We start from the raw sequence: 27,471 nt of genomic DNA on the forward strand, positions 1-27,471 counted from the left end.
CTTTTTGTGTTTTCAGACTCCCATTGAGTTCTATGGAATCCACGACCTCAAGGGTGGCGGATTGAAAACTAGGTATGCTGCATCGGAATACACGCGAGCGTACCTGTTAAATGTTTACTATATTGGGAAAAGTGTCAAATAGAGTCAAATGTGAATTTGAAACACAAGCATCGATCTGCGTCGGATTGAGATCGCGGGATCGTATTTTACGTCACAAATTTCAACATTTGTCGATCTTGACGCTTTGATAACTACCGCCGATCAATCTCGTGACAAATACGAGACGGAATTCAAGCATATTTTCAGTTGATGCTTTGATAAATAGACCCCTTTGTGTTTACCACCTCAAATGGAAGTTTATGCAATAAATCCACCACCCTTTCTGTAAAAAAATGATTCCTAAAATTTCTCCTGAATCTGCTACCCTCTAACTTTAGATTGTGACCCCTTGTTTTAGCATTTATTTTTTAAGTAACTTCATATATTTGAAGGTTTCTATAATGTTACCTCTTTCCCATCTATCCTCTAAACTATACTATGTTTAGATCATAGAGTCTTTCTTTGTATGTTTTATATTTTAGACCATGTACCATTTCAGTAGCCCTCTTTTGGGCCGCTTCTAGTTTATTTATATCTTTCTGAAGATATGGTCTCCAGAACTGTACACAGCATTCCAGATTTGGCCTAACTAATGATCTGTAAAGTGGCATAAGAATTTTGCTATTTCTGCTACGTCTCCCAAAGCAACCAAGTATTCGACTGGCCTTACTAAGTGCACTACTGCATTGTGTACCAAATTTTAAATAATCTGAAATAATAATTCCAAAGTCCCTTTCTTCTTTAGTTACAGTCAGTAATGTACCATTGAGACTATAATTGGCCTTTGGGTTTTTGGATCCTATATGGATAATGTTGTTCTTTTTAATATTAAATTTCAGATCCCATTTATTTGACCAGTCCTCTAGTTTTTTAATATCACTGTTCATTTGATCAACCCCTTCTGGAACATCAACTCTGTTACAAATTTTTGTATTATCAGCAAACAACCAAACCTTCCCCTTAAGCCCACTTCTAATATCAATTATGAACATGTTAAACAAAACAGGCCCAAGAACGGCCTTGGGGAACACCACTAGTAACTGACGCCTCACTTGAATGTACTCCATTAATTGAAACCCTCTGTCGTCTATCTTTAAGCCAGCTTTCTACCCACTTAACAATCTTAGCATATACTCCAAGGCAATACATTTTGTGAATGAGTTTGTTGTGTGGGATGGTGTCAAATGCTTTGCTAAAGTCTAGATATGCAACATCTACGGCTCCTCCCTGGTCTATTAATTTAGTTACATGGTCAAAGAAACCAATTCGATTAGTCTGAGATGATCTTCCAGCAGTGAAACCATGCTGTCCTTTGTTTCCCACGTTTTTTATCTGAAGGAAAGACACAAGTCTTTTCTTTAAAAGAGTTTCCATTAATTTCCCTGCAATTGAGGTCAAACTCACTGGCCTATAGTTAGCAGAATCTTCCCTACTACCCTTTTTATGAAGAGGCACTACATTGGCCATTTTCCAGTTCACCTGTTAGAAGTGACTGATTAAAAAAATTTAGCTAATGAGGTAGCTATCACGGATCAAAGTTCTCTTACAACCCTTGGATAAATATTATCTAGACCCACAGACTTATAGCCACACACATACATACATACATATATCCACACACATATATTGATACACACACACACACATATATATATATATATATATATATATATATATATATATATACACAAATATATGTAACGGTCGTGTTTCAAGGTAGAACATAATACATTCCTCTTCTATGGTGTATATAATATATTAGGAAGTGTTGTAGAATATATGTATTTTAATATTGTTTTTAATCAAGCCTCTCTAATTTAGTTAAATGCCTTATTAGATATAATTTGCAACCGCTATATTCATACAATAGTTATGGTGTGCTGATACACTGCTCCTGATTGTATTTCAGAGAGCATAGAGTAGCCGGCCAGCCAGGATGAAATGTGATTGGCTATTGAGCTGTCATTCTGTAACACCTCCCCTCTAGCTGCCGAGTCAGTGCGAGTTGTGTGCTGATGAGGCTTTTAGGCGCCACTATGAGAGATACTCTTATAATGAAGGTATAAAAGGTAATGGGGTTGGGAGATAGTATATTGGTTTGTGTGGATTTTTGTCACATTATGCATTTGAAAAAGGGACCGGAATGATACCGAAATGTCGAAATGATACCGAAACATCATGCAAACTGATTTTTATTGGTGATGTTAAAAGTTAATTTTTATGCAAAGTCCAGTGAGTGCCTTATTCTACTTGAACTTATATATATATATATATATATATATATATATATATATATATATATATATATATATATATATATACCCACACAAATATACACACATATATATACCAAAACACACATACATACTGTACATATACACACACACGTACACACATATACACAGATACATACACAATGACACAGGTTTGAAAACCAGTGATATAGAGCACAATATGGCTACAGACAACAAACACTGCTTTCACAAAAAATATTTGAAGGGACAGTTTACTCCAGAATTTTTATTTTTTAAATAAATACATAATCCATTTATTAGCTATTCCCCAATTTTGCATAATAAACCTAGTTATATTAATATACTTTTTACCTCTGCGATTGTTTCTAAGTTTCTGCAGACTGCCTCCTTATTACAGTTCTTTTGACAGATTTGCATTTTAAACAATCAGTGTTGACTCATAAATAACTCCACAGGAGTGAGCACAGTTGTATCTATATTGGCACTCATGAACTAGTGCTGTCTAGCTGTTAAAACCTGGCAAAATGCATTCAACAAAGAGGTGGCATTCAATGGCTTAGAAATTAGAAAATTGCCTTCCTAGGTTTAGCTTTCAACAAAGAATACAAAGCAAATTTGATGATAAAAGTAAACTGGAAAGTTGTTTAAAATTGCATATCCTATATGAATCATGAAAGTTTAAATTTGACTAGACTGTCCCTTTAAGTTCCAAGATGGTGGCGCCCAGTGTGAAGATGCAGAACTTCACTAACTAACACTTGCTGGGTTATAATAAGAGAACAGCTCTGAAGACAGATGCAGGTACAGGAGGAAAAACAATAGCATGGCGAGTAGTAATTATTTACCCAGACGTTTAATGACCCTTTAATTGCCACACCACCTGGCTGATTTTTATCAACCGCCAGTTAAAATTGAACCCAACATTAACGTAAAATTACTTTTTCCCCCAATGTCTGTTGCACAAATTATCATTAAACCAATTTATTTTAAATGATTCAATGTTTGCTTTGGAAAACTTTAGTAACATTAATAAATAACAGAAAATTATATAATATTGCAAACTATTAGCCTTCACCTGACTGGCCTATATGTATACAAATACACGGAAGCATGGTTCTACCTATAAGATTATGGTTATTCCTCTCCAGATTAACCGTTATTAGTTGTAGAGAAGTTTTCTTTAAAGTGGTGTGGCAAAAGGAGCAGGAACTACTTTCTTCCAGATAGTTTTATAAATGAAACTCCTACTCCTAGCTATTAAAGGGACACTCAGGTCAAATTAAATTTTCATGATTCAGATACAGCATGTAATTTTAAACAACTTTCCAATTTACTTCCATTAAAAAAAATGTGCACATTCTTTTATATTTACACTTTTTGAGTAACCAGCTCCTACTGAGCATGTGCAAGAATTCACTGACTATACGTATATGCATTTGTGATTGGCTGATTGCTATCACATGGTACAGGGGGAGTGGAAATATACATAACTTTTAAATTTGTTAGAAAAAAAATCTACTACTTATTTGAAATTCAGAGTAAATGCTATTGTATTGTCTTGTTATCTTGCATTTGTTGATTATGCAAATGTACTGTGTTGACTGGTCCTTTAACCATTACATTTTCTTTTTTAATGGTTAATTTCTCTTAGCAGTTTACATAGAACTTTTGTTTTTTGCTAACATCTTGTTAACTATCAGCTAGATTACGATTTTTGAGTGCTATAAGGAAATTAACGACCGCCACAAAAGCAGCGGGATTTCACCTCCCTATAGCGCTGCTATTACAGGTTTTGTGAAACTCGGCTTGTGCGGGCGATATGGTGGCGTTGAGCTCCATACCTCACCCAAATACAAGCAGTGTTTTGACGTCAATGGGGAGCTTGCATTGGATTGATTGAGCTTGCATTCTATTGGCTGATTGGAATAGCCAATAGAATGCAAGCTCAATCCTATTGGCTGATTGGATCAGCCAATAGGATGAAAGCTCAATCATATTGGCTGATTGCAATCAGCCAATCAGAAGGTAAGGGACGCCATCTTGGATGATGTCACTTAAAGGGAAACTTCATTCTACAGCGGCGATCAGAAGAAGAGGATTCTCAGCGCCGAATGTCTTGAAGATGGACACGCTCCACGCCGGATGGATGAAAATAGAAGATGCCGTCTGGATGAAGACTGGCTTCAATGAGGACTTCTGCCCGCTTGGATGAAGACTTCTGCCGCCTAGATGAGGATGGATGTCCGGTCTTCGAAAACTGTAAGTGAACCATCGGGGGTTAGTGTTAGGTTTTTTTAAGGGTTTATTGGGTGGGTTTTATTTTTAGAGTAGGGTTTTGGGCAATGTAAAAGAGCTAAATGCTCTTTTAAGGGCAATGCCCATCCAAATGCCCTTTTCAGGGCAATGGTTAAGTTAGGTTTATTTAGATAGGATTTTATTTGGGGGGTTTGGTTGTGTAGGTGGTGGGTTTTACTGTAGGGGGGTTGTTTGTATTTTTTTTTTTTACAGGTAAAAGAGCTGATTTCTTTGGGGCAATGCCCTGCAAAAGGCCCTTTTAAGGGCTATTGGCAGTTTATTGTAGGCTAGGGGTTTTTTTTTATTTTGGGGGGCTTTTTTATTTTTTATAGGGCTATTAGATTAGGAGTAATTCGTTTTTATTTTGGATAATTTCGTTTTTTATTTTGTTTAATTTAGTGTTTATTTTTTTTTGTAATTTAGATAATTGTATTTGATTAATTTTTTTATTTAATTTTATTGTAATGTTAGTTTTTAGTGTAAGGCAGGTTAGGTTTTATTTTACATGTAACTTTGTATTTATTTTTACTAGGTAGTTAGTAAATAGTTAATAACTATTTACTAACTATTTTACCTAGTTAAAATAAATACAAACTTACCTGTGAAATAAAAATAAAACCTAAGCTAGCTGCAATGTAACTATTAGTTATTTTGTAGCTAGCTTAGGTTTTATTTTACAGGTTAGTATGTTTTTAGTTTTAAATAGGTTATTTAGGTAATAATTGTAAGTTTTATTTAGATTTATTTTAATTATATTTAAGTTAGGGGGTGTAAGGGTTAGACTTAGTATTAGGGTTAGGTTTAGGGATTAATATATTTATGTAGTGATACAGGAGGGGCAGCGGTTTAGGGGTTAATAGATTTATTATAGCGGCGGTGTGGGCGGACAGCAGATTAGGGTTTAATAATATTTAAATAGTGTTTGCGATGCGGGAGGGCGGCGGTTTAGGGATTAATAAACTTATTATAGTGGCGACAATGTCGGGAATGGCAGAATAGGGTTTAATACATTTTTTAGAGGCAGCGATGTCCGGAGCGGCAGATTAGGGGTTAATTGAATTTTCATAATGTTTGCGATGCGGGAGGGCCTCAGTTTAGGGTTTAATAGGTAGTTTATGGGTGTTAGTGTACTTTTTAACACTATAGTTATGAGTTTTATGGTACAGCTTTGTAATGTAAAACTCATAACTACTGACTTTAGATGGCGGTACGAATCTTGTGGTTATAGGGCGCCATGTACTAAATGGCGGGCGGACACCTTTTCAACTCGCAAAGCTGTCCGCCCGCCTTCGCTACACACAGGCAGCGGATCTGTTGATCCGTTTGCCCATATGTATCATTACACACTCATCGGAGTGTGTAATGCCCGCCCCTTCAATCGCGCGACCAATCATGTGACTGAAGGGGCTGTCAATCACCAAGAGCGAGCATGCTCTCAGTGATTTTGCTTCGCCACCTAAGAGGTGGCGTAGGGTGTAGGAAGCAGCTGCTTCTTACATTGCGGGAAGCAGGCTCGCACATGCGAACCCGCCCCGCAAAGGCTCCGGAGCAGCTTTCGCTGCTTCGTACATGGAGCCCATAGAGTGTACCGCTCACTTTTTGTCCTCCCAGGCAAACTTTATATACCGGCGCTATGAAAGTCCCATTGAAAAAGGATTTTTTTAAAAGTGCGGTACTGACGATGCGTGACGGCCAAAAAGGTGTGCGGTACACCTATACTTGCAAGACTTGTAATGGCGGCTTTAGGGAAAAAGCAGCATTATGGGCCATAACAATGCTTTTTCAATCATAACGCCAAACATCAATTTGCCCAATCTCATACGACAGCGTATGCTTTCGGCATTCAACGATGTCCGCCCGACAAATGATAAATCGGCCCCTTTGTATAAAATAAACTTTTCTCAACTATTTAGAAAATTGTTTTTCCAATCTAGCAAGATTTTAATCTGAAATGAAGAATAGTGTAGGATATTATTTTCTATAAGTAGGATGTGACCACAACTGATGCCATCTTCTATATATAACAGGATTTTAACAATTCTCATACTCAAAATGTGAAATTCTAAATGATAAAATTAACATTAACAAACATTTAAACCCTAATTGTAAAGAACAAGGTTTTTACAATGTTTTTTTTTTATATAAGTGATCTATTGTGACAGGTTGATATATAAATATTTTTATTTTTTTATTAAAGCATTTGTAAAGAACCTTGCAATATTTATGTTACTGTAAGAAGATGGCAACACAATATTTTGTAAATTGCTATTTTCTAAAACACAAATTTGGGGATTTTTTGATAGATTCGTGCAAAAGATTTTGGTCATCAACAAACAAGACAGAACAGAAAACAGTTAAATCCTGATCACGGCAACAAAGCTGCTGATAGAAAAAGTACTATAAATAACAAATGCAAAAACACGAGTATGAAATAAAAAGAACAATTTTAACAAGGGGATTGTAGAACACCATTTCTAGATGATGCTGTTGTGATTTCTATTTTTTGCATCTCTTACAGATCTTGTTAGCTGTATGACATATGTATTACATATGTAAATTTCTGTCTCACGCAATATATAATATATAATAGCAATGAACATTGGTTTAATGAATCTGGACCATGGATTCATCTTTACATCTATAATTGTGCATGTGGCCAGTTAAGAATGTATTGCATGGATGCAATATAATAGAATTTTTCCAAAACGTCTTGGAATACTCACAAATATGTTGCTTATCATCTGCGGAACTTTTTGTTAGCTGGTAAAACATATATGTATTTACAGTCTAGTCCAAATTTATCTTTAATTATGAAGATTGGGCATGCAGTTTGAAACAATTTTCCAATGTTCTTTTATCATCAAATTTGCTTTGTTCTCTTGGTATTCTTTGTTGAAAGCTAAACTAGGTAGGCTCATATGCTACTGTCTAAGTCTTTGAAGGCCGCCTCTTATCTGAATGCATTTGACAGTTTTTCACAGCTAGGAGGTGTTAGTTCATGTGTGTCATGTAGATAACATTGTGCTCACACCTGTGGACGTACTTATGAGAGGGCACTGGCTAAAATGCAAGTTTGTCAAAAGAACTGAGATAAGGGGGCAGTCTGCAGAGGCTTAGATAAAAGGTAATCACAGAGGAAAACATTATATTGATATAACCATGCAAAACTGGGGAATGGGTAATAAAGGGATTATCTATCTTTTTAAACACAGACTGTCCCTTTAAACAAAAGTCTGCAGGATTTTGGAAAGTGATATTTTGAATGTTTTAAAAATGCCAATGCCGGGGCGGAGCTAGCTGCCATACTAAGCAGATGTACTGTGTGTGAGCTCCGTACATTTTAAACTATATAATCGGAATTTAGGTGTTAAAACTACCCTTCTATTTGGGCATATAACCTCTCCACAGTATTTTAGGGGTTTGGGGGTATATCAGGCACCAAGCAAGGAGCTGGCAGGGAACTGGAGGCCCTGCAACAGGTGGCAGAATATTCAGAGGCAGCTTGTTTACTACAGCATTAAGAACCTGAGCTATTCAGTGTGCCTTTGGCCATAAATCATGGAGGAGCTGTGCTTTTATTTTCAAGCAAAAATGGAAGAGCTTGGACAGAATCTGTGCAGCAGGATCGATAGACTGGTCCTAATTTTGCAGCCCATGAGGGAGCCAATTGCCGATTTCGCGCCAGAGATGGCGACACATAGAAGACCCGCTGACTGGGCGCAGAGCAAAGCTGAGGAGCCGGAAGTGGAGGATAGATCCACACAAAATGAGATTATCCTGCCTAAAGCGGCATTCCAGTTTAGCCCCACTCCACATGAAGAAGGGAACAATAGCCCCTATCTCCCGCACACTACCGGGAACAGGATCGTATGCCTCCGGGTTGACTCTAGGCATGAAGTTTGGCTGATGGTGCTGGGGAGTGCGGCCGACTCCCGGGCGCGTGAGGATATGATGCTGCGCACCCTGCAGCCTACAGAGGATGGTATGCTGTCCTGGCGTAGAGGTGAAGGTTAAGTTACAGGGGCAAATGTGCAATGGGCATCGCTCAGTCAGACTTTTTACCTTAGCACCTGAGAGCTGGGCTCCGTTTGTGACTCGCTGAATACTTTTAGAGGTACAAGCCCCATAAGCCCATGTATGTACTCTAACTGCTCCACTGACTTTGAATTGTGTACCAGGGGCCATGGACCAATAAGTACATTAAGCAACAGTTAAGAATGTGCCCATAACTTCGGACTGCACCCACATACTAAATATATCAGCAGCCATACCTGTTAGAATTGCAGCATCCCCTTTCTTTGCAGATCGTTATGGGTAACTTTGATGGCCCTAGGGCCAGAACTATAAGTTTGCAATGTGTTTCTGTACATGTTACAATATACAATATTTTCCCCTGGAGAAGCATCATATCTATATACCCTAAACGTTCTCTTAGACATGTGTTACATATCCAATTGATTGTGTGTCATTCCCAAGCTAGTCTTGGGCAGTTATATTCTCCAGGGCAGATCTTCTATACACGGGGATGCCTGCTTTATGAAGTACCTATTCTACTCTATGTATAAATAACTTATAAATTACTGTCTGCCTTCTGGATCAATGAGGTGCACTACATAACCAACCTCGCTAGAGCAAGAGATAAGTTAAATTTCCCTATACCTGTGACAGTTGTGCATGTATCTAACTCTAAAATTTTGAATTTTTGTACCCTAGGGTTGACTTATACCTGGTTATCTGCTTATACCTCCTGTATTTGATTATATGTATATAGTTCTATAGTCCTTATAATACACACAGAGAACATTTCTATATAGAAGGAGCAGGTCACACACAACATTAGTTCCCCCCCCCCCCCCACTAAGGTAATTTCTAAGGGCAGTTTTGAGAAGTCTCTGCCCATCCTTATTCTTACTATGTTTATAATGGCCCACTTATGTAGTTTTTTACCATGGACCTGTAATTGCTCCACGGGGGGCGAGTGCAGTACTTCCTATAGAGCTTTTTTAGCCTGTTAAAGGGTGCTTCCCCCTGAAGCTCATACCTTTTACTCCCTCTAGTGCTGCTTACCTGTGGAGAGTATATGTTAATGATTTATTTCATTGAAGGTCAAATAGTGGTCTAAGGAGTCTTCCTCCGACTGAATATTATTAAAGGGAAGTGAAGTCCATAAGTGACTTCGTACTTTGTGGAGGATGTACGTCAGGTTAAACCGGTTGAAATAGAAAAAAACTGAGGTACTATGTTATATGTTATCTTGTGTGTATAATAGGCATTGCTACTTACATTTCAAGGGCTCCTGCCCTTTAATGTTTTTAGAGGGTTATACTTCAACTTGGTTTAGTATAATGTATATCACTTGGTAGACTTACCTAAACACTGTATAATGAGCCTGAGATACCAAGGGGGCTGTACTGGGTTGTTGATACTGTGATACTCTGCTTTTATGTCAGATGCATATTGAGAATGTACAACCCTGAAAAATATGTAATGTTTGCTCGCAGTGTACTTTACCTTATGAATGTAGTGATGTCTATATATTTACCTCAATAAAAATTATTAAAAAAAAAAAAAAATGCCAATGCCAATTATTGACAACTATGAAAAAAACCCTCTATTTTTTAAATATATATATATATAAATAATTATAAACATTCTTATCTGGAGCAGATAGTGCTCACATGCACTGAGGAGTGAAAGAACATTAGGCTGCCTCTCCCTGCTCAGCATAATACACAGACTATTAATGCAGAGTGAAGTGCACATCTAACGGAAGGCTTCTTGCTGCAGTGCCTCAAGCAAACGCTCTTCATCCTTAGCACAGAGTAAATGAGAAGAGTGATGTAATCTGTCAGTGCTCTGCCCTTTATTTTATATATTCATTTTACTGAACTTATTTAGCTGGTGTAGAGAATGGATAAACAGCATGTACAAGAGACATGAATAGATGTACAAATAAACACCTAGATTACGAGTTTTGCGTTAGGAGGGGTGCGGTGCTAACGAGCAGTTTATGCTCACCGCTCACTTACAAACAGCGCTGGTATTACGGGTTTTTAGAAACCTGGCGTTAACCGCAAAAAAGTGAGCAAAGAGCAAAATTTAGCTCCACATCTCACCTCAATACCAGCGCTGCTTACGGTTAGCGGGGAGCTGGTAAAACGTGCTCGTGCACAATTTCCCCATAGGAATAAATGGGGGAGAGCCGGCTGAAAAAAAAACTAACACCTGCAAAAAAGCAGTGTTCAGCTCCTAACGCAGCCCCATTGATTCCTATGGGGAAATACCTTTTACGTCTACACCTAACACCCTAACATGAACCCCGAGTCTAAACAACCCTAATCTTACACTTATTAACCCCTAATCTGATGCCCCCGACATCACTTACACCTGCATTATATTATTAACCCCTAATCTGCCGCTCCGGACACCGCTGCCACCTACATTATACTTATGAACCCCTAATCTGCTGCCCCCAATGTCACCGTGCCCTACATTATATTTATTAACGCCTAATCTGCCGCCCCAATGTCGCCACAACCTAACTACATTTATTAACCCCTAATCTGCTGACCACAACGTCGCCACCACTATATTAAATGTATTAACCCCGAAACCTAAGTCTAACCCTAACAACCCCTAACTTAAATATAATTACAATAAATCTAAATAAAATTACTACAATTACCCAAATAATTCATATTTAAAACTAAGTTTTTGAGACTCCTGGATGTCCAGACATTGGTGTTTCATGATGGAGATGTATAAGATTGTTCCTTACAGTTGGAGGGACATATATCTGATTTTTGTAATAGTATAATCCGGAAGTATTGTCCTTTATACAAGTGGAAGGAATGGTGGAATCCATCTGTGAGGCTGAGAGAAGATCACTTTGTAATGTTGAGGTAAGAGCTAGAAATTTGTTGGAAGGTATGATTTGTTCAAAATGTGTTTTTAAGGATGTCATAGTTTGTTTAAGGTTACTTACATAATCCACAGCAAAAGGGGAAGTTGAAGATTTAATGGAGCTAGGTAAGGACATAGGATGGTAACCATTAGTGGCGTAAAAGGGTGAAGTTTTGATAGAGGAATTTACAGAGTTATTGTAAGCAAACTCTGCTAACGGTAACCAATCTGATCAATCATCCTGAAGTTGTGAAATATAGCATCTTAAGTATTGCTCTAAAGTTTGATTCAGTCTTTCGGTGAGTCCGTTAGACTGAGGATGAAAGGCTGTTGACAATCTTGAAGAGATGTGGAGTAGGCGGCATAATTCTTTCCAAAACCTAGAGGTGAACTGTGACCCGCGGTCGGTGACTATTGAGGTTGGTAATCCATGCAACTTCACTATGTGGAAAAAGAATGTTTTAGCGGTAGTAAGTGCATTGGGAATCTTTTTTAGTGGGATGAAATGAGCTAGCCTTGTAAGGTGATCTACCTCTACTAAGATAGTTGTGAAGGTGTTTGAAACTGGCAACTCAACAATGAAGTCCATTCCTATCATAGACCATGGTACTTCAGGTATCGGTAAAGGTTGCAATAGCCCAAAAGGTCAATGGTGTTCCTTTTAATTTTTTGCACATATGTGACAGGTACTAATGAAATTGAGAATGTCTTGTCTTAATCCAGGCCACCAGTAATTTCTACTGAGTAATTCCTGAGTTTTTGAGACTCCTGGATGTCCAGACATAGGTGTTTCATGATGGAGATGTATAAGATTGTTCCTTACAGTTGGAGGGACATATATCCGATTTTTGTAATAGTATAATCCGGAAGTATTGTCCTTTATACAAGTGGAAGGAATGGTGGAATCTATCTGTGAGGCGGAGCGTAGATCACTTTGTAATGCTGAGGTAAGAGCTAGAAATTTGTTGGAAGGTATGATTTGTTGTGGATCGTCCTTTTCAGTATGTTTTTCAAAGGAGCATGAAAGAGCGTCCGCTTGGGTGTTTTTTGAACCAGGTCTGTAAGTGATCAAAAAATTTAACCAATCCAAAAAGAGAGACCACCGTACTTGTCGTGAAGACAGAGTTTTATTTTTCTTGAGGTATTGTAAGTTTTTATGATCGGTGAATACTATGAAAGGTGAAGTTGTTCCCTCGAGGAGGTGTCTCCAGTGTTCTATAGCACTTTTAATGGCTAAAAGTTCCAGGTCTCCCACTGAATAATTATTTTCAGCACTAGTGAGAAGGCGAGAATAGAAGGCTACAGGATGATATTTTGAAGTGAGATTCTCTTGTTGAGATAGAATTGCGCCTAACCCCACATTGGAGGCATCAACCTCTAGGAAGAATTGAGAGCCTGGGTCTGGTAAATGTAAAAAAGGAGCAGAAGAGAAACAGTCCTTTAAATTTTCAAACGCTTCTTGAGCTTGAGAGGTCCAAGTGAAACGAGTCTTACCTGTTAGACTAGTTAGGGGTTGTACAATACTTGAAAAGCCATTGATGAATCTCCTATAAAAATTGCAGAAGCCTAAGAACCTCTGTAAAGATTTAACTGAATTGGGGATAGGCCAGTTGATTATTGATGACAGCTTCGTTGGATCCATGTTAATTCCATTAGGGGAGATTATATACCCTAAAAATGTCATTTTGTCGTTATGTGGAACTCACATTTCTCAGCTTTGGCGTATAACTGATGTTCTCTCAGCCTAGCCAGGACCCATCTAACATGTTTAATGTGATCAGTTAAGGTTTTAGAATAAATTAAGATATCATCAAGATATATTACCATGCATACATCCATTAAATCTTTGAATATGTCGTTAATAAAGAATTGGAAGGTAGCGGGTGCATTGGTCAGACCGAAGGGCATAACATTATACTGAAAGAGACCATAACGGGTTCTGAATGCTGTTTCCATTCGTCACCACTTCTTACTCTAATTAAGTTGTAGGCACCCTTCAAATCTAACTTGGAAAAAATAGTTGCTTCTGACAACCGCTCAAGTAACTCGGGAATCAGAGGCAATGGATATCTGTTTTTTATTGTAACAGAATTTAATCCTCTATAATCTATAATCGGACGTAAGGAACCATCTTTGTTTGTAACAAAGAAAATCCCAGCAGCTGCTGAGGAAGTTGAAATAAAACCCTTTCTAAGGTTATCATCTAGGTATTCCCTGAGATGTTTTAACTCTTTCTGGAATAGAGGATAGATTCGCCCAAAAGGAATAATTGACCCAGGTTTAGTGTCAATGAGTAGTGATGTCGCGAACATAAATATTTGGGTTCGCGAACGGCGAACGCGGACTTCCACAAATGTTCACGAACGGGCGAACCGTCATAGACTGCAATAGGCAGGCAAATTTTAAAACCCACAGGGACTCTTTCTGGCCACAATAGTGATGGAAAAGTTGTTTCAAGGGGACTAACACCTGGACTGTGGCATGCCGGAGGGGGATCCATGGCAAAACTCCCATGGAAAATTACATAGTTGATTCAGAGTCTGGTTTTAATCCATAAAGGGCATAAATCACCTAACATTCCTAAATTGTTTGGAATAACGTGCTTTAAAACATCAGATATGATGTTGTATCTATCAGGTAGTGTAAGGGTTACGCCCGCTTCACAGTGACAGACCAAACTCCTGCAGCGGGTACAACATCATCATCATCACACCGTACGTCCATGTGTGTAATGCTGCTTGACTGAGACATATCCCTGTTATCTACATCCTCTGGCAATAATGGTTGTGCATCACTCATTTCTTCCAACTGATGTGTAAATAACTCCTCTGACAGATCAAGTGAAGCGGCTGTGATGCTAGTGTTGGTGGTGGCGGCAGGCGGGCGAGTGGTAACTTGAGAGGTGACCGAAGCTAAGCTGGTGGAGGATGGTGCGTCAAGGTTCCGAGCGGAAGCTGTAGAATATTGGGTGTCCTGTGTTAGCCAGTCAACTATGTCCTCAGAACTTTTCGAGTTCAGGGTACGTGGCCTCTGAACACTGAGCATTATTCTAGGGCCAAAGGGAATCACAGCACCACGACGGCCCCTGCGGGGTGGCCTGCCTCTGCCTGTCATTTTTTTTTCAATAAGTGGTACTATGCATGCAAGCTACTGTGACAACAGATATGAGTGGCACTGTGCACTAGCAGAAGTTGGCAGAGTAGACGCTGTAGGCTTGACACACACGCTTGCAGACAACTAACTGCTATTCAATCTATTACAGTCAAAATTGTATTTTTTTTTTAATGTACACTACTTTTACACCAGATATGAGTTGCACTGGTGTGACACTGTGCCCTGGCAGGCCCTGAAACGCACATGCGTGAAGGAAACTGACTGCTATTATTTCACAGTCAAATTTCTACTTTTTTTTTTAACCCCTTAAGGACCAGGACTATTTTTAACATTTCTGCGGTTTGTTTAGCTGTAATTTTCCTCTTACTCATTTACTGTACCCACACATATTATATACCGTTTTTCTCGCCACTAAATGGACTTTCTAAAGATACCATTATTTTCATCATATCTTATAATTTATTATTAAAAATATTATAAAATATTACTAAAAAATGGAAAAAAACACACTTTTTCTAACTTTGACCCCCAAAATCTGTTACACATCTACAACCACCAAAAAACAACCATGCTAAATAGTTTCTAAATTTTGTCCTGAGTTTAGAAATACCCAATGTTAACATGTTCTTTGCTTTTTTTGCAAGTTATAGGGAAATAAATACAAGAAGCACTTTGCTATTTCAAAATCACTTTTTTCAAAATGAGCGCTAGTTACATTGGAACCCTGATATCTGTCAGGAATACCTGAATATCCCTTGACATGTATATATATTTTTTGAAAGACATCCCAAAGTATTGATCTAGGCACATTTTGGTATATTTAATGCCACCATTTCACCGCCAAATGCGATCAAATAAAAAAACATTGTTCACTTTTTCACAAACTTTAAGTTTCTCACAGAAATTATTTACAAACAACTTATGCAATTATGGCATAAATGGTTGTAAATGCTTCTCTGGGATCCCCTTTGTTCAGAAATAGCAGGCTTATATGGCTTTGCCGTTGCTTTTTGGTAATTAGAAGGCTGCTAAATGCCACTGCGCACCACACGTGTTTTATGCCCAGCAGTGAAGGGGTTAATTAGGGAGCCTGTAGGGAGCTTGTAGAGTTAATTTTAGCTTAAGTGTAGTGTAGTAGACAACCCAAAGTATTGATCTAGGCCCATTTTGGTATATTTAATGCCACCATTTCACCGCCAAATGCGATCAAATTTAAAAAAAAACTTATATTTTTTCGCAACTTTAGGTTTCTCACTGAAATTATTTACAAACAGCTTGTGCAATTATGGCACAAATGGTTGTAAATGCTTCTCTGGGATCCCCTTTGTTCAGAAATAGCAGACATATATGACTTTGGCGTTGCTTTTTGGTAATTAGAAGGCCGCTAAATGCTGCTGCGCATCACACGTGTATTATGGCTAGCAGTGAAGGGGTTAATTTGGTAGTTTGTAGGGAGCTTGCAGGGTTAATTTTAGCTTTAGTGTAGAGATCAGCCTCCCACCTGACACATCAGACCCCATGATCCTTCCCAAACAGCTCCCTTCCCTCCCCCACCCCACCCCACAATTGTCCCCGCCATCTCATTATTTTAGTCTGCCAGTACTAAAATAATTTTTAGCATATTTACATATGCTGTGGTGTAGCATCCCCCCTTAGCCCCCAACCTCCATGATCCCCCCAAAACCGCTCTCTAACCCTCCCTATCTGCCTTATTGGCGGCCATCTTGGGTACTGGCAGCTGTCTGCTATTATGTCACAGTCAAAAAAGTGTTGTTGTTTTTTAAATGTACACTACTGTTATACCAGATATGAGTGGTGGCACTGGGCAAGTGGGCACAGTATACGCTGTGAGCCTGACACACAAGCTGGCAGGCAGGCAACTGCAATTAGATTACACAGGGAAAAAAAAAGAAGCAGACTGATGTTCTAGCCCTAAAAAGGGCTTTTTGGGGTGCTGTCCTTACAGCAGAGATCAGATGAGTCCTTCAGGACTGTAGTGAACACTGAATACACTAGCCTAGCTATAGATTTCCATATTAAATCAAAATCAGCTACACTGTCCCTCCTCTCACTAAGAATACAGCTTCTGAATGAATCTAAAATGGATGCTGTCCAGTCTGGGAGGGAGGGTCTGCCGCTGATTGGCTGGAATGTGTCTGCTGACTGTGAGGTACAGGGTCAAAGTTTACTCAATGATGATGAATAGAGGGCGGACCGAACATCGCATATGTTCCCCCGCCACGGCGAAAGCGAACAAGCTATGTTCGCCGGGAACTATTCGCCGGCGAACTATTCGCGACATCACTATCAATGGGGCAATCGTAGGGTCTATGTGGAGGCAGGTTTTCTGCTTCCTTGGGGTCAAAAATGTCTGAAAACTCTAAGTATACTAAGGGTATCTGAGGTTGAAGATTCTTTATTTCAACATAGGGAAAACAAGTGGAGGAACAGTAAGTGGATGAAAACGTAATTGTGTTTGAGGCCCAATTTATGCTGGGGTTGTGTTTCTTTAATCAAGGGAACCCCAAAATCAAAGGATGTAAAGAACTAGGTATAATATCAAAAGTGATAAATTCACTATGCCCATTGATGTGTGATTGGACTCTTTAAGGAAGTAGAACCATCAATAACCTTCACAAAGACAGGGTTTTGCTTTAACACACTGGGGATTTTATTTCTATTTACAAGGGATTGATTTATGAAACTGCCATATGCGCCAGAGTCGATCAGTGCCTCACTCTTAAGATGATGTTGGTCCCACTGTAAAGACAATGCAGGTGTTAGATGAGTACCATGTGTGGAATTAATGTTAGGATTGACAAAACAAATCTTACCCCTCTTTTGTCTGTTTAAGATTGGACAGGAAGAAACACTGTGATCCTTGTTACCGCAATACATACACAAGTTAGAAAACCTCCTTCTTTGTTTCTCTTCTAAAGACAAAGTTCCTCTGATAGTCCCATTCTCCATAGGAACAGACGTAGTGGGAGTTTTTTCACTTTGATAAGTTGTGTAACATCTTGGTGTGGCTTCAGGGTGTAACTTCTCAGCCCTCCTCTCTCTATATCTTCTATCCATGGCAATACTTATTTTTATAAGTGATCCCATTGTCTCTGGGGGTTCAATGCTTGATAGCTCGTCCTTAAGATGTTCAGATAACCCTAATCTGAATTGATTTCTTAAGCTGACAGAGTTCCACTGAGAATCTGTGGCCCATAGTTGAAAGTCAGCCAAGTAGTCCTCAACGGGCCTTTACCCTTGTTTCAAGGTCCTGAGGTTGTTCTCAGCTGTTAATTGTGTATTACTGTCTTCATATAATGTAGCCATTTCCTTAAAAAAATCATTGAGAGAGTCCAATATAGGATCATTAGTTTCATAAAATTTATCTGCCCATGATCTAGGGTCCCCAGTGAGATAAGATATAGTTGTACATACTTTAATTCTATCAGTATAGTAAGTTTTAGGTTTCATAGAATATAATAACATGCATGCGTTTCTGAATTCGCGGAAACGCACACGTTCACCAGAAAAAACCTGTGGTGGGTTTATCTGTGGCTCAGGATGTTCAGTGTCTTTCCTTATTAAGAAATCATCTATTAAACGTTTAAGTGTATGATTTTCATTTTTTACTTCAGTTAAACCCTGTGCTAGGATTTCAACCTTTTGGTTTAAAGAAGCAATTTCATTGGTCATGGTAGTAGGATCCATAGTACAATTTCTATAGTGATTTTCCAATAATAATAGAAAGACTAAGTACCGTTATAATTTATGGCTTGATTATTCTGTCAGGAAGCTACTATATAAAAAGAAACTGTATGTATACTTCAGTAATATAATTTGTTGTTTTGTGGCTGTCTCTTTAAATCCTTAAACATATGTAATTGATGCATAAGGTGTTACCATAAGAGATAGCTGTTTTTACTGAATACACTTTAGAAGGTAGGGTTTTTAATAAAGTGTTTACTGTAGCAGACAAATATAGTCAAAAGTTATGTTTTTTTTAGAGCAGGGATCAGTAATTAAAGGCTTGAATCAAATATGTTTGTAGCACAGTTAAGGTAGCACTTTTCAGAGACAGAGTGGTAGGGTTTACTGAGGCTGTGGGAGAAGCGAGTATGTCAGGGGTTAACTGAACAGCAAATGAGGCACAAATGGTTAGGCATGTAGTAAGCAGAGCTGTTAGTGTAGCAAGTAATGATTAGAGCAAATAGTTAGGAATACAGTCTCACAAGCAAGTCTCTATTTAGTACTTAGTTTCAGTGTTAGCAGAGGCAAACAGAAACTTGTTAGGACACAGTCTTTATAGGAAATACTTAGTTGTGAGAGGTGGCGTCTGGTTGAAGTGGATCACAGAGGAGCTGCAGACAGGAGCTGTATTGAGGAGCTGCAGAGAGGAGCTGTAGTGAAGAGCTGCAGAGAGGAGCTGCAGTGAGGAGCTGCAGAGAGGAGCGGCTGTGGTATCCGGTGAGCGGTTGAAGTTGTTAGACCTCAAGTGCAAAGGTTAGGCGTCTGGCATTGTGAGATGACGTTACAGGTACCAGAAAAATAGTAGAAGCAATGTAACTGACACGTTACAAAAGGGCTGAATCCAGTTAGCGACTTTTAAAGGTGGTAAGTAAGTTTCATCAACAAACTGTTGACAGAAAGACTTCTCAGAGAGCGAGGTACAAAGTGCAATCACTAGTAGCTATGCACTTCAATAATCAAGCAAAGAACAGGTGTGTGGGTTGATACTTTATAGCCAAGTGAGGAGAGGGCAGGACTATTTCTTAAAGGTACAGAATGTGACACAATGCCCCGCAAAAGGCCCTTTTAAGGGCTATTTGTAATTTCGTGTAGGGTAAGGCTTTTTTTATTTTGGGGGGCTTTTTTATTTTGTTAGGGGGATTAGAGTAGGTGTAATTAGTTTAAAAATCTTGTAATTATTTTATTATTTTCTGTAATTTAGTGTTTTGTTTTTTTCGTACTTTAGATAATTTTATTTAATTGTAATTAATTATATTTAATTTAGGTAATTTATTTAATTATAGTGTAGTGTTAGGTGTAATTGTAACTTATTTTAGGTTTTATTTTACAGGTAAATTTGTCTTTATTTTAACTTGGTCGTTATTAAATAGTTAATAACTATTTAATAACTATTGTACCTTGTAAAAAAGAAAAAGTTCCTTTGTATTTTCCTGAAAATGACACTAGAGCTGAGTTTAATAAAAAAAGAATAGTCTTTATTGTGATTCCATGAAACAAACAAGTGCTCCTGTATATATTAAAAAAATGAGAAAAAGAGTTTGACCGGTTTCGGTCTCTGGGACCGTAGTCATAAACTTAAAAAACTACCTGCTGTGCAGGACTTTTAAATGAAATGGTTTCCTCCTATTGGAGAATCCAATACCTCCCATTTTTTAACTATTTGTTATCTCTCTTAGCTTAAACAAGAAGACACATTAATTATACAGATTATGTTGTAAGTTTGAAGCAGAACATTATGTATTATTTAAAAACCTAATAAAAAAAATGGTCTATTCATGTGGGGAAATAGATTAAAGCAGTATACACTAGAACTATATATATATGGAGTTAAATATAGTGATTAAACCAAACGCTGGGAATTAACATCACCATCTGTATCTATCTACAGTGTGTATTCAGATCTGTCTATGTGCTTATAAGATAAATGTACCATGCCAATAAGCACATGACTGATACTGATTTTACCATATATCTGTTCAATCACCAAATCCTTCTTTAAAGGAGCCCTGGAGCCTAAGACCATGGAAAACTACAATGGGATAATTAGTTTTTAATTCTAATCTTTAAAAATAATAAATGTATCCATATGGTAAGTTATGTATTGAAAACATACTTGTGACTGCAAATACTAATTGTAGTACCATCCAGGGCTATATAATGTTAGAGACCAAGAACCAAAGCTCTCACCTATTCCAATAATTAATAATGTCGAACTCAGAGTTGAATCCAACAGGTAGCAGGCTACCCAATTTGTGTATCCAATAAATTTCCTGTTGTGACAAAATCTGGAGTTTGTCTCCCCCCCTAGAGGGTTTTTGGATCAATTCTATAGCCTGCCACCTGAAGGAACCAACTTCGCCATTATGTACCTCCAAAAAGTGTCTTGATAGGGCAGAAACTGCTCTTTCCTTATTAATGTGGGCCAAATGTTCTTTTACTCTCGTGCCCACCTCCCTTGTGGTTCTACCAACATACTGTCTATTACAGGAAACACATTCTACTAAATAGACCACATATTTGCTCTTAAACTTAATGCAGCCTCTTGTTTCAAATGATTCCCCAGTAGTGGCAGAAACTAAATTTTTAGAGACATGGATATACTCACAGGATCTACAGGTGCATTTGTCACACCTGTAGGTTCCCTTGAACTGTAACCATGAACTCTCTGTCTGTTTTTCCTTAGAAGGCTTGGGGAAAGAATATTACCCAATGTCATATTGCGTTTATAGACAAATTGACAACCTTCACTTATGGGTTTTCTCAATTGTCTATCTCCTCTAAGAATAGGCAAGTTCCTCCGTATAACATTACAGACCTGTTAGTACTGGTTAGAGTACGCCGTCACAAACAGAGGCTTCTGATGAGCACCTTGCATTTCAGTGAGGCCTTCTCTTTTTCGTGGTACCAATAACTCACTCCTATCAATCATTTGTACTTCTCTGAAAGCTCCATCAACAACCTTCTTAGGGTAGTTTCTGGCTCTCAATCTCCTGTTGAGCTTCTCACTCTCCTTCCTGAAATCCTCATCTCGGGTGCAGTTGCGTTTAACACGCAAAAACTGCCCCTTTGCTATCCCTTTAAAAACATGCCCTGGATGATTACTTTGGGCATGCAAAATGGAATTTCCAGATATTGGTTTGCGGAAGAGAGAGGAGACAATGTTTCTGTTCTGGCAATCTGAGGTCAGTGTGACATCCAAGTAATTGATACTAGTTTTCTGCCAATCATGAGTAAACTTGAGCTCAACAGAATTGGAGTTCAAGTATTCCACAAAATCTTTGGCTAATATCGGACCTCCAGACCAAATTATAAGGATGTCATCTATGAATCTCATGTACCTGATGACATATGGTGAGTAAATGTTTCTATCTCCAAAGACGTGGAACCGCTCCCACCACCCCATAAAAATGTTGGCGTAGGACGGGGCAAATTTAGCCCCCATAGCGGTTCCACACCTCTGGAGATAGAAATCATTAGCAAACTTAAAGAAGTTATGCTTCAAGAGAAACTCAATGACCCTTAGTATATACTCCTAATGTTCATCCATGAGACCTGTATATCTCTTGAGATAGAATTTAACAGCCTTCAACCCAAACTCATGAGGTATGGAGGAATACAGGGAGACCACATCAATGGTCAACCAACTGTATCCCTCCTCCCACACAACTTCCTCTAATATGGATAGAGTATGTGTGGTATCTCTCAAGTAGCTGGGAAGTCTCTGTACCAGTGGCTGCAAAAATTGGTCAACCCACCTAGATAGTGGTTCTGTCAGGGAGCCAATACCTGCCACTATAGGGCGACCCCTAACATCCTCAAGGCTCTTGTGGACCTTCGGGAGATGGTGGAAGATGGGCATAACAGGGTTTTCCACCATCAGGCAATCATTTGTTTTTCTATCTAGAATGCCCATCTCCAAACCATCATCCAGAAGGTCCCTAAGCAATGTTTGATAGTTCAAGGTCGGGTCTCTACTAAGGGGTGTGTATGCTTCTGGATCTCTGAGTTGTCTGTGGGCCTCGCCCTCATACATGCTCCTGTCCAACACCACCACACTACCCCCCTTGTTCGACTGTCTTATCACTATACTCTCATTATTTTGAAGTGTGGTCATTGCCTCTCTTTCTCTCCTAGTCAGGTTCGAGGGACCTTTATGTTCCTGTTTGGACAATTCAGTCAAATCCTCCACCACTCTTTTGTGGAATACTTCTAGGCTCTTCCCTCTAACCTGAAAAGGGTAGAAATTAGATCTTGACCTCATTTTCACAGTTTCAATCTCAAAGTTACTAGTAACCTCGTTGTCACAGGAGAGATCCTCCAAATCAGTCAAAGCACAGACATCCTGAAATGTCATATTATCCCTAGTCGTCAGGCTGGCCTGTTGTTGTATTTCAGGCCCCCTTGAACTAGTGTTGGGAAAGTATTTCCTAAGTGTAAGGTCCCCCACAAGTCTGTTCACATCTAAGATCGTCTGGAACAAGTCAAAATCCTGTGAGGGAACAAAACCCAAGCCATAGTTCAACACTTTATTCTCTACTGATGTCAATACATGTGAGGAGAGATTGGTTACAGTGGTCTCCTTTATTGGTACTTCTGCCTCAAGGCACTCCTGTTGCCCCTCACTGGGTAACGATGATTGCTTGACTCTGGTGGGGGTAGATCTGTAGTCCCCCTCCCTCCCCCTTGGGGTTGCCTGGGGGCCCAGTGAAAAACCTGAGTTTCAGAAGTATTAACATTCTGCCCTTGCCGGTTACTCCTGGTATCCATATGATAATGAGATCTCCCTCTTCCCCTACGACTGCCTCTTTTGGGTACTGCCCCCTTACTCTGGTGATCTTTTAGAATACCCTTAATAGGCTGTGCTTCAGCAGTCCCCCCCTCATTTATCAATTGAGGTTGTGGAAAGCTGTTATCCTCAGGTTCAGAGCTTGAATAACCATCTGCCTCAAAACTTGAGGCGAATCTATCCTCATCTGTTAAATCAGGCTCTGATTCTGAAAACACCACCTTTTTGGGGGTTTCTCCTACATGGGTTCTCTGTCTCCAATTACCCTGTCTCTTGTTTTTTTGTTTATTATTAGTAATCTGATCATTCTGGCTCACACTCTGTCTATTAGACCAGACTCAACCTCTTTCTCGTTTACGCCAAACATAGAATACTCCTTTATTGTAGTCTTTCTGGTCACGAATAAACTTAGAGTGTTTCGTCTGAATGATCAGCTTCCTAGATTCAGACATTGTTTCCTTTAGAATATCATCATATTTAGGATAAATTTCATGCTGTTGATACTTATTCATTTGAACCTGTAAATCCAAAATCTTAATCTTTACATCATTTAACAGCATATCCTTATACTCTATAAGAAGTGTAATTAGTTTGAGTTAACAGTCTGTAAGGGCTTGGTTCCCCACATGAATAGACCTTTTTTTTTTTTATTAGGTTTTTAAATAATACATAATGTTCTGCTTCAAACTTACAACATAATCTGTATAATTAATGTGTCTTCTTGTTTAAGCTAAGAGAGATAACAAATAGTTAAAAAAATGGGAGGTATTGGATTCTCCAATAGGAGGAAACCATTTTATTTAAAAGTCCTGCACAGCAGGTAGTTTTTTAAGTTTATGACTACGGTCCCAGAGACCGAAACTGGTCAAACTCTTTTTCTCATTTTTTTAATATATACAGGAGCACTTGTTTGTTTCATGGAATCACAATAAAGACTATTCTTTTTTATTAAACTCAGCTCTAGTGTCATTTTCAGGAAAATACAAAGGAACTTTTTCTTTTTTACATATTTCATCATGGAGTACTGGGACTCCATTCAGCACCTGATTCCTTTGGATTCCGTTGGGACTATTGGCTTACCATTTCACCCCTAGGTTGGTGGGAGGAGCGTCTGGGCTGTGTGGCTAGCAGCTAGACATCTCTACAAGCTGCCGGAAATACGCTTGGACATCCGCAGATCTCCAAGAGGAAGAATTGCAGCAATCGTGGGATATCAAAGAAAGTCAAGCCACGATCAGCGGCACTAACACCGGAGCGCAAGGTATGCAAGACGGTCTGGGTGTCACTCAAAAAGAAGGAGGTACCGCGAACGGCGATACTCATTGAAGAGACACCGAGAATCTAATAACATTTCCTTTGTTTGCAGTACCTGAGCTGGTGGCATGTGAATGTTGTGTTAATTTGTGTATGCCACGTTTAGGTTTAATACAGCCTTTGAGAGTGTTGCCTCTGTTTCAATAAGAATACAGCCTTTAATTACACACATTTTTTGCCATGAACTGCCAGCTACTATTGGTCTGAATTGGGTTTGTTTATGAAAGATACTTGATGTTTGCCTACAGCGTTCAATGTATTTGAATTTGAACATGGACACTATGGTCTTTATTGCTAGCTGCTAGCCGCTCGTTGCTTAAGTAACGGCCCAGGTATTAGCTCCCAGCACCCACTAAAATTGTCTGAGAACTTTTGGTCCACTATCTTTGTTTCATCATTTATAACTATTGTACCTAGTTAAAATAAATACAAAGTTGCCTGTAAAATAAAAATAAACCCTAATCTAGCTACAATGTAACTATTAGTTATATTGTAGCTATCTTATGGTTTATTTTATAGGTAAGTATTTAGTTTTAAATATAAATTATTTAGGTAATTGTAGTAATTTTATTTAGATTTATTGTAATTATATTTAAGTTAGGGGGTGTTAGGGTTAGACTTAGGTTTAGGGGTTAATACATTTAATATAGTGGCGGCAATGTTGTGGGCGGCAGATTAGGGGTTAATAAATGTAGGTAGGTGGTGGCAATCTTAGGGACAGCAGATTAGGGGTTAATAATATTTAACTAGTGTTTGTGATGCGGGAGTGGGACGGTTTTCAGGTTAATATATTTATTATAGTGGCGGCGATGTCCGGTTTGGCAGATTAGGGGTTAAAAAATGTATTTTAGTGTTTACGATGTGTGGGGGCCTCGGTTTAGGAGTTAATAGGTAGTTTATGGGTGTTAGTGTACTCTTTAGCACTTTAGTTAAGAGTTTTATGCTATGGCGTTGTAGTGTAAAACTCTTAACTACTGACTTTCAAATGCGGTACCAGTCTTGACAGGAGGTAGTCTACTGCTCACTTTTGGTCAGACTCGCAATACCAGCGCTATGCAAGTCCCATTGAAAATATAGTATACGCAATTGACGTAAGTGGATTTGCGGTATTTCCGAGTCTGGCCAAAAAAGTGAGCGGTACACCTGTACCTGCAAGACTCGTAATACCAGCGGGCATTAAAAAGCAGCATTGGGACCTCTCAACGCTGCTTTTTAACCCTAACGCAAGACTCGTAATCTAGCCGAAAGTATTTAAGATTAGTATTTTTTTATCAATTCAATTACATTAAATGTAGAGGTTGCTAAATAAACAGAGTTCATGTAGAATACAACAGAACTACAGAGCATTATGTACTAATATTCTTTCATTTTACAAATTCTAAACAGTTGTATTTTACTTTACAGGGAATTTGGACGTTGGAAGGTGAATAATCTTGCAGTGGAAAGAAAAGATTTTTTAGGCTCTCCTTTGCCTCTTGCCCCTGAATTTATACGAAATATAAAACTTCTTGGACGAAGACCTACTCTCCAGCAAATAACCGAAAATCTGATTAGAAAATACGGAACTCATTTTCTTTTGTCAGCTACTCTTGGAGGTAATAATGGTCAAGCTCCTTGTTAATAAAAAACACATTGTGTATGCGTTACGCGTATATAATGAACAGAAAACTCTAATTCAGTACATGAAGTGATTAACTCATCCATACTTGAGAGTAAATTCTAACGCCTAGATTACGAGTTTTTGTCGGTAAGGCTGTGCGGGGCTAACAAGCCTTTTTTTTCTTACCTCTCACTTAAGCCAACGCTGGTATTACAGGTTTTCTGCAAGCCGGCGTTGACCTCAGAAAAGTGAGCGTTAAGCAAAATTTAGCTCCACATCTCACCTCAATACCAGCGTTGCTTATGGTAGCGGTAAAATGGCTAAACGTGCTTGTGCATGATTTCCCCATAGGAAACAATGGGGCTGAGCTGGCTGAAAAAAAACCTAACACCTGCAAAAAAGCAGCGTTCAGCTCCTAACGCAGCCCCATTGTTTCCTATGGGGAAATTAATTTTATGTCTGCACCTAACACTCTAAATTGAACCTCGAGTCTAAACACCTCTAATCTTACACTTATTAACCCCTAATCAGCCACCCCGCTATCGCTGACACCTACATTATAATTATTAACCCCTAATCTGCTGCTCCGGACACCGCCGCCACCTACAATATACTTATGAAACCCTAATCTACTGCCCCCAACATCGCCAACACCTACATTATAGTTATTAACCCCTAATCTGCCCCCCAACGTCGCCGCAACTATATTCAATTTATTAACCCCTAATCTGCCGCTGCCAACGTCGCCGCCACTATAATAAATTTATTAACCCCTAAACCTAAGTCTAGCCCTAACCCTAACACCCCCCTAACTTAAATATAATTTAAATACATCTAAATAAATTTACTACAATTAAATAAATTATTTCTATTTAAAACTAAATACTTACCTATAAAATAAACCCTAAGCTAGATACAATATAACTAATAGTTACATTGTAGCTAGCTTAGGATTTATATTTATTTTACAGGCAACTTTTGTATTTATTTTAACTAGGTAGAATAGTTACTAAATAATTATTAACTATTTAATAAGTTCCTAGTTAAAACAAATACAAATTTACCTGTAAAATAAACCCTAACCTAAGTTACAATTACACCTAACACTACACTATAATTAAACTAATTACCTAAACTACCTACAATTAATTACAATTAAATTAAATAAACTAAATTGCGAAAAAACAAACAAACAATAAATTACAGAAAATAAAAAAAGAATTACAAGAATTTTAAACTAATTGCACCTAATCTAATCCCCCTAATAAAATAAAAAAGCCCCCCAAAATAATAAAATTCCCTACCCTATACTAAATTACAAATAGCCCTTAAAAGGGCCTTTTGCGGGACATTGCCCC

The 27,471-nt window shown here is 38.4% G+C and overlaps 1 protein-coding gene across 2 annotated transcripts in view; it reads left to right on the top strand.

Annotated features, from left to right (window-relative positions):
- Positions 1-27,471, top strand: part of BRINP3 (BMP/retinoic acid inducible neural specific 3) — a 503,104-nt gene that overhangs the window by 84,087 nt on the left and 391,546 nt on the right. The window contains exon 2 of one of the 2 annotated variants that reach the window (XM_053693750.1): positions 25,918-26,108. The exons of the other annotated variant lie outside the window; for it this stretch is intronic. Within the exon in view, the coding sequence (XP_053549725.1) occupies positions 25,918-26,108 (191 nt within the window). The remainder of the gene's footprint in view (positions 1-25,917; positions 26,109-27,471) is intronic. 2 annotated transcript variants of the gene reach the window in all.

Source organism: Bombina bombina, chromosome 10, assembly GCF_027579735.1.
Source record: "Bombina bombina isolate aBomBom1 chromosome 10, aBomBom1.pri, whole genome shotgun sequence".
Classification (NCBI taxonomy): domain Eukaryota; kingdom Metazoa; phylum Chordata; class Amphibia; order Anura; family Bombinatoridae; genus Bombina; species Bombina bombina.